At 38.6% G+C, this 18,731-nt stretch overlaps 1 protein-coding gene across 1 annotated transcript in view; it reads right to left on the bottom strand.

The window, feature by feature from the left end:
• The window catches only part of LOC145672637 (sucrase-isomaltase, intestinal-like), a 127,937-nt gene that overhangs the window by 93,192 nt on the left and 16,014 nt on the right, over positions 1–18,731 (bottom strand). Inside the window, exons 4-5 of the mRNA XM_081741798.1 lie at positions 14,989–15,085; positions 13,385–13,623 (exon numbers count right to left, since the gene is read on the bottom strand). Of these exons, the coding sequence (XP_081597924.1) occupies positions 13,385–13,623; positions 14,989–15,085 (336 nt within the window). The remainder of the gene's footprint in view (positions 1–13,384; positions 13,624–14,988; positions 15,086–18,731) is intronic.

Here is an 18,731-nt window from a genome sequence, read left to right as displayed (position 1 = left end):
CCAGATGACAAAGCCAGGCTGTTAGCTGTCTCTTCCTCCAAAAACGGAGCATGGCTTCAAGCCCTACCTTCTCACACACTCGGGCTACACCTTTCTAATGAGAGCTTTCGTATTGCTACAGCTCTGCGCTTAGGTGCTAATATTTGTGAGCCTCACTTTTGTCCTGCTTGCAACGCATATGTTGATAATAAAGGATTACATGGCCTTTCATGTAAAAAAAAGTGCGGGAAGACAATCTCGACATCATATTGTAAACGACATTATTTGTAGAGCCCTCGTTTCAGCGGGAGTTCCTTCAATAAAAGAACCAAATGGTTGTTGCCGCTCTGATGGTAAAAGGCCTGATGGCATGACCTTGGTACCGTGGAAAAATGGAAAAGCACTAGTCTGGGATTTCACATGTTCCGATACGTTTGCTTCTTCCAACTTACCCCATTCTTCAATTCAGGCAGGTCTCGTCGCCGCTCACAGAGAATCAGACAAAAGACTAAAATACTCAAACCTATTGGACAAATATTGGTTTGTAACAGTAGCAATAGAAACCAGTGGGTCTTGGGGTCACGAAGGATTTAATTTAATTAATGAAGTTGGTCATCGAATAGCAATCAAAACTGGTGACCCCCGAGCTACTGCATTCCTTTTCCAACGTATCAGCATCGCCATCCAGCGCGGGAATGTGTCATCGATCTTAGGCACATTACCTCCTGGTAAAGAACTGGACGAGATTTTTCTTCTATAACACACAATAAGACGGAAGGAGACATATCCGAGGAGGCTGACAACCACTTTGACTATGTTCATGAAGAATGTTTTGAATCCAGTTTGGATAAATATATATTGTTTGAAGTCATGGCTAATACCGGGAACTGTATTAGATCGAATAGACTACAACATAGAACAAGGCCAAGTGCAGGTACAAGAAGGACTTCAGCAGCTGCAGAAAGCAGAGAAACATCAGAAAAGAAGTCGAAAAATGATGTGTGTTCTAGGAGTGGCAGCTTTTACAATCTTCTTGATGGTGCTGTTGATTGTGGTGAAATCTTAAAATGTTTTTATTTTACTAATTGTGCTTTGAACAAGACTGAAGAATAATTAATGATTCTTTTTATGAATTCGTCGTCTTCTGCTTTAATGCGACTTTTATGTATAATATATGTTAATATTAATATTATATTTGAATTTCCATTTTCTTTCAGCGCGACATAATAGTTCAATTACAATGCAAGGACAAAAGAATTTCTATTTTCTGTCGACTTGCTTCTGTATGTGAATTTCTCAATCAATAAATAAATAAAATGTGCTGATAATAATTCAAATTAAATGCAATATGAATACATGATACGTTGAAGTATCCTAGTTAGCAATTTACTTATACCTAGGTATAGTTATACGTATATTACGTTACTGTATAATTAACAAATTACGACATAATCAAGCAGATAGTAGGGACATTGAACATTTCTCTAAATTTCAAATTTAGATTATTTTATACTAATTATATTCCTAAATATCTAAACAAAAGTTATTTCCCATGATTTTATGTAGATATTCAGACACTAACTTCACACCGTACCCATTCCTTTCATTTTAAAATTCTTTTGCTATTCCCCATGTTTATTCGGGGTATCGTTCGTCCTATGTAGTAATTATCAATAATAGACGAATATTAATATTATAAGTCTTGCAATATTCTGGTACACAACATATTGTATTTCTTAAGTACAACAAAAGTAGGTTACCGTTCAAAGTATAGCTTCTCGTATTGGACTGTTTGCTGACACCTTTCCAGTAGTTCCACGTCGATACCACTTTTTTTCCCCCTAGAGTCAAAGAACTCAGTTATTGTTGTTTCCACATTCTCCTGGTTGGTAAAGCATTGCGATTTCAGGAAATGCTACATAGACCGAAACATATAATAATCAAAAGAAGCAAGATCAGGACAACGTGCTAGGTGTGGAATCAGTTTTATTCCATAAAGTTTCTGCATTTTGTCGGGTTTTTCGAGCCGAGTGTGGTTTCATCTTATCCTATTGCAGCAAGGAGTGTTTTGGGTTTACCAATATAGGATATTTCTGGTGTAGTGCAGAATACATTCGCTCCAGCTATTCGGAATAAAGGTCAGCATTGACGATACGACGTTAGGAACGAACTCGAAGTGTGTTACCCACTCGTAATTCAATCACACACATAGCATGACTATGCTCGGAACGTCTTAGTTTGACGATTTGTTTTGGAAGTTGGTCCTTGCTATACTATTGCTTTTGCATTTTGGGAATTAGGTAAAATACAAACTTTTTATATTGCATGTGACAATTCTATTCAGGAAACGTACTTCATGCAGATGTGACAGCAGTCATCGGCACAAAAGCACTCTCCTCTGGATTTGAGCTGGGATCAATTTACGTGGCACAATACGCTAGCACCTGATGGCTTTTCCAAGTTCGTAAAGGTGATACACTACAGTGGACCGTTAATGACGAGTTAGTTTGACATTCGTCGGGAGTTGGTGAATGGATTTCCTCAATAGATTGTCGAATGACCTCAAATCTGTAAATTTAAAGCAGCTGGATTTTGCCTGATCCGCAATTTTACAACCTCCATGAGATTTTTGGAACAAGAATTGCTGTACTGTAGTTTACTGCACTTTTCCGTTCCGCATGAAAAATGAGTTGGGTTGTTGCCACAGTGTTATGTCTGGATTAGAATTCAGACGGTAAGAGTTCATCAGATGCTTTTGATCACTCATCATCATTGCCACTAAAAACTGACTGAAGATCTGACAAGGTGGCGGCCTCCGTGTTAAATAGTCCGCTTCCCAGACTACCTCTTAGGCCAGTTTGATGTTGTACTTATGATCGATTAGAGCATACACGGGCGCATGCAGTTTGGGTTGTGAGATAATTGAACGATTCATCATACATTTTTGTAATACTGTATAGTCAATCGAGATAACACAGCTCTTTGGACTAAGTAATTAAATGGCTTTATCATTTTTAAGGCTTGTCTTTAGACCAACAAAGGCTGATAAGTGCATTATATCCTTAAATACACACTAATTATTTGCTGAGCAAAACTATATATTTTCATTAAAACTTTAACATGTGTTACAGTTTCACAAACTAACTCTTTGGCTTCATCAGACACTATGAGTTACAGGATAACTTTATATACATACAACAGCTGAGATATATTTCTTCTGATTGGTTTCCGGCAGCCGCAAATCCCTTTCAAGTACACTTATTTGAAGATTCCTATATAGATGCTTCCTATTGTTGCTAATTACATTAAATGACCATCTTAACTAACTCATTTAAAATAACAATTGAAAGCATAGTTTTTGTTTGTGAATTTCTATATAGAGATATCAATAAAATAAATGTTTTCATATACAATAGATCTAGTCAGTCTGTTTTATAGGCAAAAGAATAAGGTTTGTTAACTGGTATGGATCATCTCAATATCGTTTTTGGTATAGCAACAATAGCATGCTGAACATTAAGTGTGGCCTTTCGCCCCGCTTTACTCTACTAGAGAAGAAATATCTCCTCCAGTTCTCATCGAGGCGGCAACGTACCAAGAACTGACAAAACGTTGCCACGTTGGACCGCAATGGATATACGTTGTTTTAGAAAGATGCTGAACGAACATCTCCAGAAGCTATTGGTATGCGTCTGCCTACCTCTCTGATAAAATCAAGGCTTCTAGAACCCCATGCCCCACTGGTCTCGATGGTTATTGGAGCAAAAATAAATTTGTCAGGAGATTGTTGTATTTCCTTTCCTTTTCTGCCTCTTTACGTCTAGCAACTTCTTCAGCATTCATAACAGTCAATGGGAGGCTTGAATGGGCAAATGTGTCCGAACATGTAAAATCCCATACTAGTGATTTGCCTCTCATCCAAGGTATTAATGTCATGCCGTCAGGTCGTTTACCATCAGAACGACAACAGCCTGACGGTTCACGAATGGAAGGAATTCCTGCCGTTGTGAGGGCTCGCAAAATGATGTCATTAACAGATGAATGTCTGGTGTTCCTGCCAATGCTCTTCATGCATGAGAGGCCATACAGGCCACGTTGGGTAACTTGATCACCGCAAGCTTTACAGCGATGTGGTTCACAGACATCTGAACCTAGTCTTAAGGCTACTGCGATTCGAAAGGTTTCATTAGACATGTGAAGACCTAATTGGGGGAAGGTAACGCATTTAACCACGCCCCAGCATGGGGGGATGACGCAGCAAGAAGTCTAGCTTTATCCTCTGGAACAGCAACGGATTGTAAAAGAAGTTCATGAAAATGTGCTGCTATTGTGTGTACCAAGATGCCTCAAATCCTCTTTTGCTGATTTCTGGAAGGTCCGTATCTGTTATATTTATCCATTTACTTGAGCCTTCTTGAACTATTTCATCTGAGTCCACGTGGTAACCTTGTGGAAGGAGAGCCTCGATTAAACGAAGAGATCCGTGGTTGGACGCTAAAAAGGTAGGAATCGCCATATCAATGGTTCGTCGAATACCAAGACCTCCTAATCCAGCAGGTAAGAATGCTTCAATCCAAGAGTCTGTAACGATCCTCTTTGAGCGTTACATTTTCTCAAAGAAATTATTTGATAGGATTATTCAATTAGCTCTTAGTTAAGTGTTATTTCTTTTCCGTTTCTGTTTTCCAATTCTCGACCCCTTTGATGAATTCAATATGGTCGACAATTGGGCTGGTTTGTTTAGCTGAAGTATGCTACTTTCTTTGTTAGTCTATGGCCTGCATCGAGTTGGATTCTCTCGATTCCGCGAGATGGCGTTAGTGTTTAAAAACTGGAGTATCTGTATTTTCATGTAGATCGAATAATTTGTTTGTGAGAATATTCATTAAATAATAACATATATTCAATTTACTTTCGTCTCGTTATATTAAATTGTATATCATAATTTCCGTTTAGTTTTTTGATATGCTGCGCAATTAAGAGCAGCCAATCAGGAAGCGAGAAGGATTCTGTAAGCGCGTTTTCTGCTCTCCCCCTTTGTACTGCAACGAACATGGTTACTACAAAGTAACTTAATATATACCTTCTGCATTAACAGAGGATAATAATTATATACTGAACAGAATTATGTGACCTTTTGCACTCAAGTGATGCTGTAGAAAAAGAGTTTTAAGTTATTGTGAAAATGCAGAAATAGTCTGAATTGTCAAACTTATAAGCTACATTTTTCGATTCGCTTGTCTGGAAGTTTACTAGCCTAGCTTCGACTAAGTACCTATTTATTTTCAACATTCGAAGTGAAGAACGTCTACCGTAATTCCGCCTGTGGGGCTGATATTCTCTGCGATGACATTAGGAACTGTCTTCCTGTTTTGGTTTTGGTTTGGCCCCGCTGCCGTTTTAGTTATCCATCAATCCTGCCCTATGGTATGGGTGACTTTACGAGGTTATGGAAGTGAAGATAAAATAATCTATCTGTGACGTCGTCAGTGTAGATCATCCTCTGCAGTGACTTAGTAATCGTGGTCGACTCATATCTGTTGCTATGAAAGCTGAGAAATACTGTATCCCGTTCGTCGTTTACTTCTAATTTGGTGACGCCGTAGTAATTCTGCGCCCTCATTTGGAGTGAGTTTTTGCGTCATGTCGAGTGTGGCCTGGAGAGATTTTGGAGATTGGTTCATCGTCCACGTATGCTGCTATGCCCGTACCTCCTGAAATTGGTTTCTGCGGTGCTAATCTCATTCTACCGGTGGGATACTGTGAGTAGCTGCTGGACACTTTGATCATCCATATCCAGGTAACCTCTTTCTAATATTAGAATTTCGGCGCAACTGGTTGAAGAAGTAATATTCGTATTCGAACTGTTCAATATTATCATTCTTTGAAGTAATTAGTAAAATTGACTGTTTATAAGATTAGTCAGTCACATATTATCAATATTGTGTATTTACTTAATTCTCACTCCTCTACGATGTCTAAATTGTTGTTGAATACCATGCATTCCGTATTTAACATGACTGTTTAAAGTACAGGTGAGCTTTCCACCCAGTAAGTCGATCCATACGCCGACGGAGTAGTCCGATGTCAATGTCGTTTCTTTCCTTGCATTAAGAGAAAGTAAATTCTTTAGTCGCGGAGATGCGTAAATATACCATTTAGAAATGTTATAGCTAGCTCATGTTCGACCCGTTGGTGGGCACTCCGTATTGTTTATTTCATTTCATAGTTGTGATAACTTAGTAAAGTCGAAAGGGTTAGTTAGCGACAGCTAGCTTATGTTCGACCCGTTAGTGGGCACTCCGTATTGTTTGCTATAATCCATAGTTCATGATCTGTAATTGAATTTGCCACGCAAGGAAAAGGTTCACGTTAATCCCTGAAGTATTTATATGTCCAATCTTTACTTAAGAAGCTACGTTAAACCGTCTAGTTGGACGCATCGAAGACGGTGGGCATTGTTACTGGTATCCATGCCTATATGTGGTGGTATCAGGGGTGAAGTTTAGGTCGCTGGCTGGTCTAGTACCTCCTATGAATGTTTCTGCCATATATATATATATATATATATATATATATATATATATATATATATATATATATATATATATGTCTCCGCCGCTGTTTAATTGTAAGCCAGGTCTAGGTGTGGCGCCCTCTTAATACAGTTGTTTGCGGAAAGGTAGTGGAAACGTTATGTTCTTTGGAAGGAGGATGGTCGACTCAGCCGCATAACTACTCCCTCTGTAATGAGATGATTTTGTAAGCAGTAATGTACCTTCTGTATCCTTCTTTTCATTCACTACGATGTAGCTTACTAAAGTTTCACGAATGTTTGTTCAAGAGATGTAAACAGCTGTCTAACGTATTATCAAGGATAACATCTATTACACTGTTGTTACTGGTTACTCCATTGCGTTGGTGTGAGAGGTTAAAAATTTTTGAGAGTCTGAAGTACATATGTCCAATGATTTTTTTCCCTTTTAAAACTATGGTTATTGAGTCTAGCTGAACTTTACAATCGCTAACATTGATTTAATTGGTTGCGACCATCTGCTGTTCGTTAAAAGAGGTTAAATAAATATAATATGCAGATTATATGGTGTTATTTTGGCAATGGATTTTTTTCTTTTCTTTCCTTCTCATGGTAGCGATGACACCATTGGTGTGCAAGAATCTGGAAAACAAATAGCGTTGTGCTTACTGGTCCATAATCGTAGCATAAGAAAGAAAGTAGTTTCGGCGACCCAATTTTTTCTTTCTCTCTTTCCGAACGATAGCGTAAAACCTTACGTTACAAGTTGGTTTTTCACAGCCAGGATTGGCTGGTTTCAAGTCGTCATTTAAGGAGCAATTCAAAATTGACTCCAGACCCATTTTAAGGATAAGATCATATTTTTCCAGTAGTGGAGTCTCATTCCAAGGTGGAAAGCATCTTAAGAAGTAGTTTAAACGAGGGATCGACACGTAGAAGAAAGGAAGCTACAGGGACAAAAATCGAGGCGAGACGAGACAAAAAATATTCTAACTTCGATATTTTGCTTATCAGTTAATTATTGCCATTGTTATTGTTAAATATTGTGAGTTGAAAATGTCTCAGTGCCAGAAATTTTAAAAAAAGTGAGGGAGATGGTTTTTTGAATGTGTGGAAAGTGACGCGAAGTATCTTTGAAGTCATCGAGATCATTTTTGTGAAATATGTTTTTAATTTGGTTAATCGGTTGAAATGTCATAATCGTAAATGTGGAATTCGGTTAGTGGGCTCTCCAGTAACGATAGAAATGCGTCTGCCTACTTCTCTAAGAAAATCAAGACTTGCAGATCCCCAAGCACCACTAGTCTCGATGGCAAATGGGGCAAAAATAAATTTATCAAGGATGTTGTTATATTTCCTTTGTTTTTCTACTTCTCTACGACTAGCAACAGCTCCAGCATTCATAAGAGCTAAAGGGAGACTTGAATGGGCAAATGTATCTGAACACGTAAAGTCCCGTACTAGTGATTTGCCTTTCAACCAAGGAACTAATGTCATGCCATTATGTCGTTTACCATCTGAACGACAACATCCTGAAGGTTCACGTATGGAAGGAATTCCAACTGTGGTAAGGGCTCGTAAAATGATATCATTCACAGAGGAGTGTCTACGTGTCTACCCATGCTCTTCATGCATGAAAGGCCATGCAGGCCACGTTGGTTAACTTGATCCCCGCAAGCTGGACAGCGATGTGGCTCACAAATAACTGCACCTAATCTTAAGGCGACAGAGATTCAAAATGTCTCATTAGTCATATAAATAGCTAATGGTGGGGAGGGTATTGCATTCAACCATGCCCCAGCATGTAGGGATGAGGCAGCACGATTCCTGGCTTTATCCTCTGGAGCAATAACTGACTGCAAGAGAAGTTCATGAAAATGCGCTGCAATTGGTGTGTACCAAGATGCCTGAGAACCTCTTTTGTTAATTTCTGGAAGATCTGTATCTGTTAAATTTTTCCATTTGGTAGAGCCTTCTTGAACTGTGCCATTTGGGTCTAGGTGGTAATCTTGCGGAAGAAGAACCTCGACTAAACGAAGAGATCCGTGGTAGGACGCTAAAACGGAAGGAATCGCAATATCCATGCATCGCCGAATACCAAGACCCCCTAATCTCACAGGTAAGGATGCTTGAATCCAAGATTCGTCACTCAAGGAGCAGTTCAAAATTGACTCCAGACCCATTTTAAGGATATGATCATATTTCTCCAGTAGTGGAGTCTCATTCCAATATGGAAAGCATCGTCAGAAGTAGTTTAAACGAGGGATCGACAGAGAGGCACGTACAAGAAAGAAAGCTGCATGGACAGAAATCGAAGCGAGTCGAGACAAAAAATATTCTAACCTCGATATTTTGCTTAACAGGACATTGGTAAAAGCTTCCTTTGTGAGAACGGCGCCTAGAAGACAAGCATCATGGTTAGTTAGACGAATTCCTGGGGCAGTTTCGTCAATTTTTTAAATAATAGGTCGAACTTGGCTTCGTTTGACCCAAGAAAACCAACTTCACACTTTCAAAAATTCAAATGTAAGCCAAGTGCAGATGCCTTCTCATTTATTTGTGCTAGAGTTGAAAGAACTACTTTAGTTTCATCAGCGATAGTTCCATCATCCAAATACCAAATGTTTAATTCAGTGTTGATTGGTTTCACTAAGGAATGAATGGTTATAGCAAAAAGTACTGGGCCCAGGGGATCGCCTTGTTGTACTCCTCTCTGGGATGAAATAGTCTCTTGACCTAAGAATAGATCACTGGGTTGAGCGTAACATTGGTAAACATGTGGATAGATTGAAGAAAATTCATTCAACACTGTAGTGAGCATGGAGTCCCGGCGAAGCTCGTTAAATGCGTTGCGAAAATCCAGCTTTAAGATAGCCTTAGGAGCATTGTGAATGGAGGAAAAATAAACCCTGGTTGCATGTACAGCTGCTTCGGATCCGTTGGAAGTACAAACACCAAGTTGATGGGGAGAGAAAAAGTTCTTAAAATGCTCCCGTGTTCTGAAGCATATAATTTTTGCTGATATTCTGCGCCAGATATTATCAACGGCAATAGGTCTAATTCCACCAGATTTCTTTTTCAGAGCAGTAAGTTTGGCTCCGAAAAACAATGGCCGAACTTCCAAGGGAACTTTTTCTGAAATAATTAAATTGAACAGATCGCATAATGATTTTACGAGCTTTTCCTTCGATTCAAGTACTTGAGAGGATAGGAGATCTTTGAGAATCGAAGGGCGAAGACTATCGAGACCTCCCGCTCTACCAGATGGAAAGGAATTAATAGCTACCTTAACGTGCAACTAATGGAAATAGAAACATGTTGATCCAATCTCTTTCGTCATTTGAAATAGTTACTTGAAGTAACACATCGCCAAGTGCATCAGCAACTGCAGCTCGAGTACCTCGAGGAACACGTCTTAAAATATGTGTTGAGGATCTTAACGATATTAATATTTTGCCCAAGTTAGACAACGTCAAATCCTGTGTGCCTTTATTGCGGTTAGAGATGTCTATTTTTATAGATATGACAACAATTTTCGTCCCCATTTATAACCTGATGCTTTTTACCTATATGTATAGCTAATCCTCTGGAATTCACATAATGTTTTCCTCAGTGAGGACATGATAACACATTCTTAGAGTTAGTAGATAAACGGCCATTAATAGGCCTGCTGATGTTGGCAACTGAATCAATCTTAGGTATACTAGATTCACCTGATTCGGCTGATTCAACCGATGGAACACTTGAACCGTCACTTGATGATTCCATTAGTTCATTTTGCATTTTTTGTATTTAATTAAGATGTGTATTAGAAAGAAAGTTGATTTTAAATTTTAAATAACAATGAACGATGACATTTTTGCCAATGTTGATATCAACCGAAATATCGAAATCGATTATCAGTTATTGTTAAAATTTGCTATCTATATAGGAATTTTCAAATAAGTATACTTGAAAGAGATTTGCTGCTGCCAGGAATCAATCAGAAGAAAGATCTCTCAACTGTTGTATGTTTATAAAGTTATCCTGTATCACATAGTATCTGAAGCCAAAGAGTTAGTTGGTGAAACTGTAACACGTTTAATTTTTAATGAAAATATATAGTTTTGCTCAGCAAATAATTAGTGTGTATTTAATTCTATACAAAACAAAGCTTCTACTTGTGGAAAGCATTATATCCTGTCTGTCTGTGTTATGTCAAAGCAATTTAATCATGGCATTGTTACCCGCTTTCCTTCACAATATTCTCCAATCTCATTCCTGATCCATCCAAACGTCTGTATTGCATAAGTTTCTAACTAGATTCTATGTATACATATATGCCTTGTGCATTTTTTTCGTGTGATCTTCTTACTTTACCCATTTCAGAAATCTCGATTATGTGAATCAGTGAAGTATACAAACTGTACATTTTATATTGCGTGATTGTGCCCACTGTCACGTTTGAACTTTTCTCTCTCTTTCGTACACTTTGAGAGAAGCAAAAAATGAGTAAGTTTTAGTTTAAAAAAATCATATTCGTACAAAACAAAATTATTCATTGCTCCCATGACTAACATTAGAGCACATCTCAACTCTTTCAATATATCAATAATATATGTTTCTACAATTAACTCTAGGCTTTTGCTCCCCTGACCCTTTTGCTCTGATATTACGAAAATGACTAGAGAATTATTTTCCAGTAGACCCTATATTCTAGTTCTTATAACCTACGCGTATGAATATACTTCAAATTACGTAATCAAGAGCACAAAGAGTTACGTGCAAATAATGGAAACTTTCGTTTACCCGTTGTAGAAACCTAGGAAGAAGACTAGCGTACGAGCTTTTGATTCACATGTTCTTGTATTTGATTCCAACTGAGAGAGTGCTAAAATTTAATTTCTTTATCATTCACTTTCATTAATTGTCTCCCTTAAAATAATGGGTATAACTCTTGGACCTTAAACTAAAGCTTTCATTTAATTTAGGATCTTAATCAAAACTTCTATTCCTTCTTTAAGGAAGATGTGTGCGTGGTGCACTACCTCCTTTTGCTTTGATATTATGGGGATTGCTTGATGACTTTGCAGGCAGTTATTGGGCGTCACTGAAATGCGCCAAATCAGACTCGACTTTTATTTCCTTTCGGATTACATTAGAAAGGAAGTAACAAAAATAGAAAGAAAGAAAGTACACCATTTGGACGTTTTCCAGACTCCGATTAAGGAGGATCACGCAATGTGCCAGAAGCCGTATTGCAACGGGCTGTCGACAACTTCGGGCTCAAGTAATAGCGCTGGGATTTATGTTGAAAACTGGAATGTGCAGTACCGTTGTGCGTTCTCCATGTAAAAGAAACTTAATTAGTTTTAAAATTGTACGCAATAAAATAGGAATTACTAATCACAGTGGATATACACTCTGTTTCAACAAGAATATACGTATTACGAACAAGTATTTTGTCCAAACTATCGATCTCTGCGCCTCGGCTCGGCTATTGAAGAAACGAAAACATAGTCTAGTTTATATTAACAGCTGCTAGATGTCACTTGTCTTCTGTTTTGCTTGGTAACCGTCATATGTTTAAAATGGTTACTCCGCAGCAGAAATCATTTTGTGTGCTCGAGTTTGCGAAGTGCGATTCCGTGATTACAGTGCAAGACGTTTCAAGTTGAGGTACCAAATTAATCCTCCGAATGGGTGGAACATTCGCAGATGGTATCGACAGTTTGTAGATACAGGATGTGTATGTAAGGGAAAGAATCCTGGCCGCCCTCGTGTTCCTGAAGAAAATGTTGCACGAATTCAAACTGCTTTCCAACATAGTCCTTCAAAATCAACTCGTCGTGGCAGTCGTTACAAGTGCCGACAACAACAATTTGGCGTGCTTTGAGACGCCGGTTGGTTATGAAGCCGTACAAGTTACATCTGTTACAAGCTCTGCGTCCTGATGACAAACGCAAACGTGTGGCATTTTGTAACGAGATTCTGGTTGCTATTGACAATAAAAACACTTTTGCACAAGGCATCGTGTTCAGTGATGAAGTGACTTTCCGTGTTACTGGCCATGTAAACAAACAAAATGTTCGAATTTGTGGCCTACAGATCCCACTTGCAGTCATTGAACATGTAGTCATTGAACATGTACGAGATTCACCCAAAGTCAATGTGTTTTGTGCGATTTCCCGATCATCAGTTTACGGCCCATTGTTCTTTAATGGAAACATGGTTAACAGTCAGCAGTATCTCGTTATGTTACAAAACTGGTTGTTTTCGAGGCTGCACGAAGACAACTTCATTTTTCAACAAGACGGGGCACCCCCTAACTGGAGTCGGCAAGTGCGTGAAAATCTGAATGAAACTCTACCGAACCGTTGGATTGGTCGTCAAGGAGCTGGCGACTTAGCATGTCTCAGCTGGCCTCCACTGTCACCGGATCTGATCCCTGTGACTTCTTCGTGTGGGGTTTCGTTAAAGACAACGTTTATGTACCACCACTCCCACAGAACCTGGAAAAGTTGAAGAACCGGATCCGTACTGCCATAACATCAGTGACGCAGGACATGCTTGCCCGAGTATGGGAGGAATTTGAGTATCGATATGATATTGTTCGTGTCGCTAATTGAGGACATATTGTACATCTGTAATTTGAACTTTGAACTGTAATTTGAACTTGAGAGGTACGTAAATATGTGCGTGAAATTTCATATTCGTATATCTTAAAGTTTAATAAATATATTCATTCGAAATACGTATATCGTTTTTGAAACAGGGTGTAGTACTCGTACCATATGTATATCGTCCAAAGTGAACGTAACTTATGAAACGAGATCAAAATAATTTAAATTGTTCACAACAGTTCTCAATACGTTTATAAATTAGATTCACCTGAGGAATATTGCAACTTCTAGTTCTATTAACAGCCGCTTGAACATCGCTGAGGTTATTATATCCATGGCGACTTAATTGAAATCCCAGACCCCAATATGCGGGCATAACTGGTCTTCCTATTAGGTCGGTATATTGGGAAATCACAGTCTCGGGTTCTGGTCCCAGGAACAAGAAAATATCAAGGACGCCACCGATTGTAGTGTACGATAACGCTGGTAGTGGCAAAAGTTGATACTCTGCAAAATAATAATAATAATTACAGTGAAACGTGATTATGTTGATCACCAATGAGTGATTCAAAGAAATTAACTTACACAAAATAAGTACATTTTGAAACCATAGATAATAATATATTATTATATATTAATATTATAAAGTTAAATGTGTGTGTAGCACAAATCGACCCCGTTTAATCGCTTGAAGTGAATTTTGAAATATAGTTAAAGGCTATCTTGAACGGAGTTCTTATCAAGTCACTTTGATTAAAGTGCCCACGCTTGGATTTATTCCCAGTTGCATTTATTATACTAATTTGAAGGCGCTGAAACCAATGAAACTATTTTTAAATTAGCCACGCCCATGGGGTGGCTGATCAAATTTGGGATATAAATAAATTTAAATATCCCAAATTTGAAACAATTCTTTTCGTGACTACATTGATGATGCTTAAATCCGCCCTCGACTTAAATTACTGAAACCTCTAGATCTCTTGAGAAATAATTGTCAAATATTGGCTTATTTTTTCCTTTTTTCTCTTTGATAGTGAAATTCATATGCTTCACCTTAAATTGGCAGTTTATTGCTACATTTTTTAAATGCTATAAATTTGAAGATTGTTTTAGTGATGACCATTTTCAAATAACTTCAATATTACCAAAGATCTAGCAGTTTCAGTAGTTTAAGTCGTGAGCAGAATTAGGCGTTTTTTCCACAAAGCCTCCAAATATCGAATAGCTTCTATAGGAGCTCCCTTTGAGATAGAGCTGTAAAATTTTACAGGTATATTGTTTAAGAACCATAACATTTGTGTAAAATTTGAAGAGAATCTGAAACATATAATACACTATGATTTCATAAGGAATTGCCCTGTCATGATGAATTGCCCTGGTTGTACTTCACAGGTTAATAATTTATTAAGAACCCTATAATAAGATAAAAGTTACTTTTCTGGAGAAAACTCGGAAATTCTGGTTTACTCTCTAGAGTAAATTTTTTTCGAACGCCTCCCTCAAAAACGACACAGGCGGTTATCTTTATATTTTATAACTTAACGTTTCAAAGTTATATGTCTTAGGTCAATTCTCGTTTCTAAAAATCTGAAAGGGGTAGGTTTGTCTTGTTTTGTTCATTTTCTCAACTGTTTGAGTAAGATAGAGCACACCAATTGAAGATTATACACAGCTTGTTCAATATGTAATATTATTTTATAACACAAAAGTAATAACGAGGTATCCAATCATGATGAACATTTTGTCTTTGTTTTCGAATCAATAACCTCTGTTCTTTCACTTACAGAAGAATACAACATTATCTTGCTTTAGGTATTTGGATCTATTCTATGTTTCTAAATGATAAAATTTATGGAGTGTTTCCCACCTTACCTTGGGGACTACTGTTGAGGATCAAGACGCCATGAGAGTTTGCGTCATTCTCAATACACTCATAAAATGGATGAACTCCATATAGATTGTAGCTTAACTGCGAATATACAAAAATAAATATGAATAGTTCTTTTCATTGTAATAAATTGAAGATGCTTGAGAGTTAATAAAAAATACAAGTCTTGCATTGCGTCAGATGAGTCATAACTCTTGCAATATTTCCACAGCCCAAACAGCAAGAGCGTATATACACCGTGAGCGACCTTAAGTATAAAGTCAAACTGGCCCAAGAGATTGAATGGCAAGCAGATTATTAAACACACAGGTCGACCCCCAGTCAGCATCTTTACTCAATTTTCAGTGGCAGATACGATGAGACCTGAATAAAGTGTGATACGTGAATTGTCACTGTATAAATGCGAACTCGGCTGCTTCAACAACCCAAAATATTTGCCATGCGAAAGAGGAAGTTGCAATGAACCACAGCACAACAATTTGTTGGTTCCAGAAATTTCATGTAAGTTGTAAAAATGCCGAAAATCAGTTAAGATTTGGCCGCCCAGAGTAGCAGATCCTCCATTGAGGAAAATTCGCCAAAGGGCAATACGACACGCTATTGAGGAAAATCCATCCACAAGCACACGATGATTGCCAAACCAACTCGGCATGTTCCAGCAGCCTGTAGTAAGTCTACCTTAAGCACAGGGGCAAACCATAATTAGCTGCCGCATTGTGCCAAGTGAGTTAACCCTAGGTCAGACCCATAGAAGAGTGGATGTGTCTTGACAACAGCTGCAAAATTCGCGTGATGTGCGTTTCCTGAAATGGATTGCCAAATGCGACAAAAGTACTTTTTTCGTAATCAAGGTTGAACAAGGACTAACTTCCACAACCGGTCGTTAATTAGGCTCGTTTTGAGCATACAGTCATACCCTGTCTGTGGTGGAACTACAAGGGGTAATTTACTTTGAGTTCCTTCCTAACGATGTACCATGAATAATGATCTTCAATCCGAAAGTTGAAGCGGATATATGTTGCACTGCGGCAAAATACCCTACATCAGTGAACCGAAAGCGCACCCGGTTGCAACAGGATAAAGCAAAACCACACTCAGCTCTAAAAACACAACCAAAAATTAAGGAATTTGATGCCATCGTACACCCGGAATATAGCTGTAACCTTGTCCCTTCGGATTACTATCTGTCTCATTCCATGGCGTACTTGCTGAAATCGCAATACTTCACAAACAAGCAGAAGCTGGAAACAGCACTGACTGAATTCTGTGTCTATTGAATTTGAATGAGAATCAAGAAACTTTCGGGAAGGCGGCTGCGGACACGCGAATACGAGCCGTATGTTACATGTTAACGTGCTTTCATTGTACTGCAATAAATAGAGGTATGCTGGGTACCAGAATATTGCAACACTTACAACTCTTCCTTGTATAAAGACCAAACGATCGTATTACTAGTAAACAGTGCCAATACCTGGATAAATTTCTAATTGTGCTTTTTATACTTTGATATTAGGATGCTGAATCCAACGAAACTATTTTCATACGTCTATGAGGTCCAGAGAATGAAAGTTGAAGACTTTGAGGTACCACTTATGCCAATAATAAAAGTGTCTACGCTTCGATACATTTTTAATTTATCCTATACTATTCAATGATCCTGAATCGAAAGAATTACGAGGGCAATTCGAAAAAAACTCCATTTGTGCATGTGCCAGAAATGGCCGGGGAAGAACTACGTCAGTCCTGTGTGCAGTAGTTCAATAGACAGTAAGCAGTTGAAGGAGAAGGTTGTGTTGCAGTTCCCTCGTCCGCTATAACAATTGGAAATGAACGATCCAAATGTGAAATGCGTGCTGTAGTACGATTTCTGAGTGCGAAAAAACTTTCCTCGACAATGAGAATGCGCTTGACAATGCTCTTAGCCGGTGGCTTCATTCTCAGGTGGCAGTTTCTTTTGTTTCAGAAGAAATTTCCAACCTTGTAAAACGTTATGACAAGTGCCTCAATTTGAATGGTAAATATGTTCAAAAGTAATGCAATTTTATACTTTTCTAATGTGTATAATAAAACTCTGTATCTGTGTGTTTTGGTTATTGGTAATCAAACGGCGTTTTTTTAATTGCCCTCGTATTTTCAAACCTTTTTGTCCATGGGGTCAAGAGAAAAATAGCCTCGATATTGTAATATCTATATTTATTTATATCCTAAATTTGATATTACATTCCTAGGAAGGCCATGGCTGCATATATTTAAAAATAGTTCTATTGTATTCAGCGTTCTCAAGTAAGTGTATAAATTGCCATTAGAAATGTAGGGCCTCTGCAAGCGTGAGCACATTTACCAGTGACATGATTGTTATTTCTTTATCTAGTTTTTAACAAACTTCCGTTTTATGTTTCTGCTCTATATTATACAAACAGAGAAGTATACTTTTGCAGAGTACAGAGAATAAGGGAATATTACAGTACAACAGGTGTATAAAGAAAGAAGAGCATTGAATGTGATCTTCACTCGGTTACTTTTTCTCATTTTTATAAGTACACTAGAGTCCGATTATCCAAGCTAATGTAGACCAGATCTAAGTCGGACAAGCAAGAACTCGGTTAATGCGGATGCCCAAGTAGCAAGACAGCTTTCAGCCAATTGGCGCTTGCTTGCTTTCGGTTTTCTACGTTGCCCTTTCAAGGCGTGCTTTCATACAGTCTGCCTTTTGTTGTAGGCTTCGTGCAAGCGACACTTTAGATCCTTCGCAGAGCGTCATAGCATCACTGGTAGTCCATTGGCTATTGACTTGCCGCCAGCGTAAAACGCTTGCGTCAAGCTTGAATGGAACACTGAATGCTGGGTTTTCATATGTGACTGCATTATTGGAATCCAGCTTGTGGCATGCTTGCATGCTTTCCAATCAAGCCGGATGCAAGTTTTCTGACTTCCAAAGCAAGCTTACAGTGGTCTGCAAGTTGTCTCTCCTACTAGGATGGATAAATACAGGGTGTCCGAGAAGTCCTTCCCTGATTACAGAAATTGATAACTCAGGCTAGAAATAAGATAGAAATATGAAACTGGTGTTGAATTGTTTACAAACTATAAAAGTTTTGGTCACATCAGTACACTTCCACATATCCAGGTACACTGCAGATGTGATGGTATCCTCAGCGAAGAAGAATGGCCCGATAATTCGATCGTGCAATAACGTGCACCAAACATTCACCTTTGGACTGCCTCTGGTGAACTCTCTGACCTCCCTGGAGGGTTCTGAACCCCAAATGCGTACATTATGGCGATTCACTACTCCACTGACAAAGAATGTCGCTTCGTCGGAAAAGGCAATTCGTCTGAGATAACCATTATCGTCCTCAATACGTGATAGCATTTCGACCGCAAAGTCATATCGACATGTACCGTCGTCGGGCAACAAGGCCTGAACGAGTTGCACTTTGTAAGCACGAAACAATAAACGTTTGTGTAAAATGTCATGGATAGAGCTTTTTGGCATCTGTAATTCACGTGAGGCCCTGCGCGCCGATTTCTTAGGACTTCTCAGAAAAGACTGCCGCACAGCCTCCACCGTGTCTGCTGAGGTTCTTGGTCGACCAGACCTCGGAAGGTCAGCAACCGACCCTCTGTTCTTGAACTTCTCATACCAGGCTTTAAAGCTCTTGACATCAGGTGGAGTCCTCCCAAATGTTGTCTGGAACTGTCTCTGCACCGTGGTTGGTGATCGTGT

This window comes from Thermobia domestica, chromosome 16 (genome assembly GCF_964235325.1).
Source record: "Thermobia domestica chromosome 16, izTheDome1.hap1.1, whole genome shotgun sequence".
Classification (NCBI taxonomy): Eukaryota; Metazoa; Arthropoda; class Insecta; order Zygentoma; family Lepismatidae; genus Thermobia; species Thermobia domestica.
Note: the sequence above shows the minus strand (reverse complement) of the source record. Positions and strands in the feature narration are given on the sequence as shown.